Source organism: Diaphorina citri, unplaced genomic scaffold (genome assembly GCF_000475195.1).
Source record: "Diaphorina citri unplaced genomic scaffold, Diaci psyllid genome assembly version 1.1 scaffold30972, whole genome shotgun sequence".
In the NCBI taxonomy this organism is placed as follows: domain Eukaryota; kingdom Metazoa; phylum Arthropoda; class Insecta; order Hemiptera; family Psyllidae; genus Diaphorina; species Diaphorina citri.
The window spans coordinates 1-1439 of record NW_007408309.1 but is presented as its reverse complement, the minus strand read 5'-3'; the positions used below and the strand labels follow the sequence as shown (position 1 = coordinate 1439).

Genomic DNA, 1439 nt, shown 5'->3' with positions numbered 1-1439 from the left:
AGTTGTGAACCTGTTAATAATAAAAAATTCTTTTTGATTTCGTAATTTTTTGAAGCATTCTATCAAATAATCGACAGAAATAGGTGACTTTTTGAAAATCGAGGTTGTCTATTACCGTACGAAAAAATTGTACGGTAGTCCCATGTGACCATCCTGGCAACACTGCTCTCCAGTCTCCATCCATTTTGAAATTTTAGGTTTTAGGTTAGAACTTTTTTTATTCTTGACATTTTTTGATTTTTGGTTTTGCTCTTTTTCTTTCTGAATTTTACTTATCTTTTCATCTTCGCTGATAGTCCGATATTATTTAAACTTGCTTTTAAATTTTAATTGAAATTTATTGAATGTAGGGTTAGCTATGTGGCGTGCTGTGCATTTACACCATTTACTAGTCTGTAAAATCTCATGATGAGATAGATACCTAATCCATGATCTCAGTTGTGATCATTACTCGAGTCAGTGTTCAAACTTTGGAAGCTAGTTTTTCTAGCCATGAAGATAAGATAGTATTGTGTAGTCTTGGACTTGCCAGAAGTGAATAATAAAAACATCACTATGGAGACCCTGGATAATGTGCCATCCAACTACAAGATTTGCTCAATATTAGGACAATGTTTTAACAATTTATCTTCTGTGTATCTGTCTAAGCACAAAGTCACTAACCAGTTAATTGCTGTCAAGAAGTTCAACTTGGATAGAATGACAGATGAAGATTTGAAGTCATTACACCATGAGATTGTATGTATGCGTCACTTAAGACACCCAAACATCATTTGCTACATTTCCTCATTCCTAGATGCCACTGACCTTCATCTTGTATCACCCCTCATGGGATTTGGATCATGTAAAGACCTTATCAATGCACACTTTAACTTTGGTTTACCTGAACTTGTGATATGCCATATCTTGCAAGATGTACTCAATGGACTCGAGTATATTCATGGAAAGGGATTCATACACAGGGCTGTGAAAGCTAGTCACATATTGATTTCCCACAATGGGAAAGCATGTCTTTCTGGACTACGTTACATGTGTCCATTTTCTCCAACTAAGAAAAAAGTACACCTGTTTCCTCCATCCACTGCTTATAATCTGAACTGGTTAAGTCCTGAGGTATTGGAACAAAATCTTGATGGTTATGATGAGAGGTCAGACATTTACAGTGTGGGAATTAGTTGCTGTGAACTAGCTAATGGCACAGTACCATTTGCTGAAACTCCTACCACTCTCATGCTAATAGAGAAGCTGGCAGGTGCAACACCTCACTTGTTAGACTGTACAACATACTATGTGGACACTGGTCAAGATGACGGAGAAGAAAATGCTTGCAGTTACATTAGTGAACAACAAACTCAAGTGCTAACCTCTAGGAAGTAAGTTTCATATTATTGTGGCTTAGTGGTGTTGTTTTGTAGTAAGTAATAGACAATCAAGAAGAA

At 36.3% G+C, this 1439-nt stretch overlaps 1 protein-coding gene across 1 annotated transcript; it reads left to right on the top strand.

Annotated features, from left to right (window-relative positions):
- Window positions 1-223: 223 nt before the first annotated feature.
- On the top strand, window positions 224-1414 carry LOC103523642 (STE20-related kinase adapter protein alpha-like). The gene has a single exon (XM_008488671.3). The coding sequence runs from the start codon at window positions 556-558 to the stop codon at window positions 1375-1377; it is 822 nt and encodes a 273-aa protein (XP_008486893.2). The 5' UTR covers window positions 224-555; the 3' UTR covers window positions 1378-1414.
- The last annotated feature ends 25 nt before the right edge of the window (window positions 1415-1439 follow it).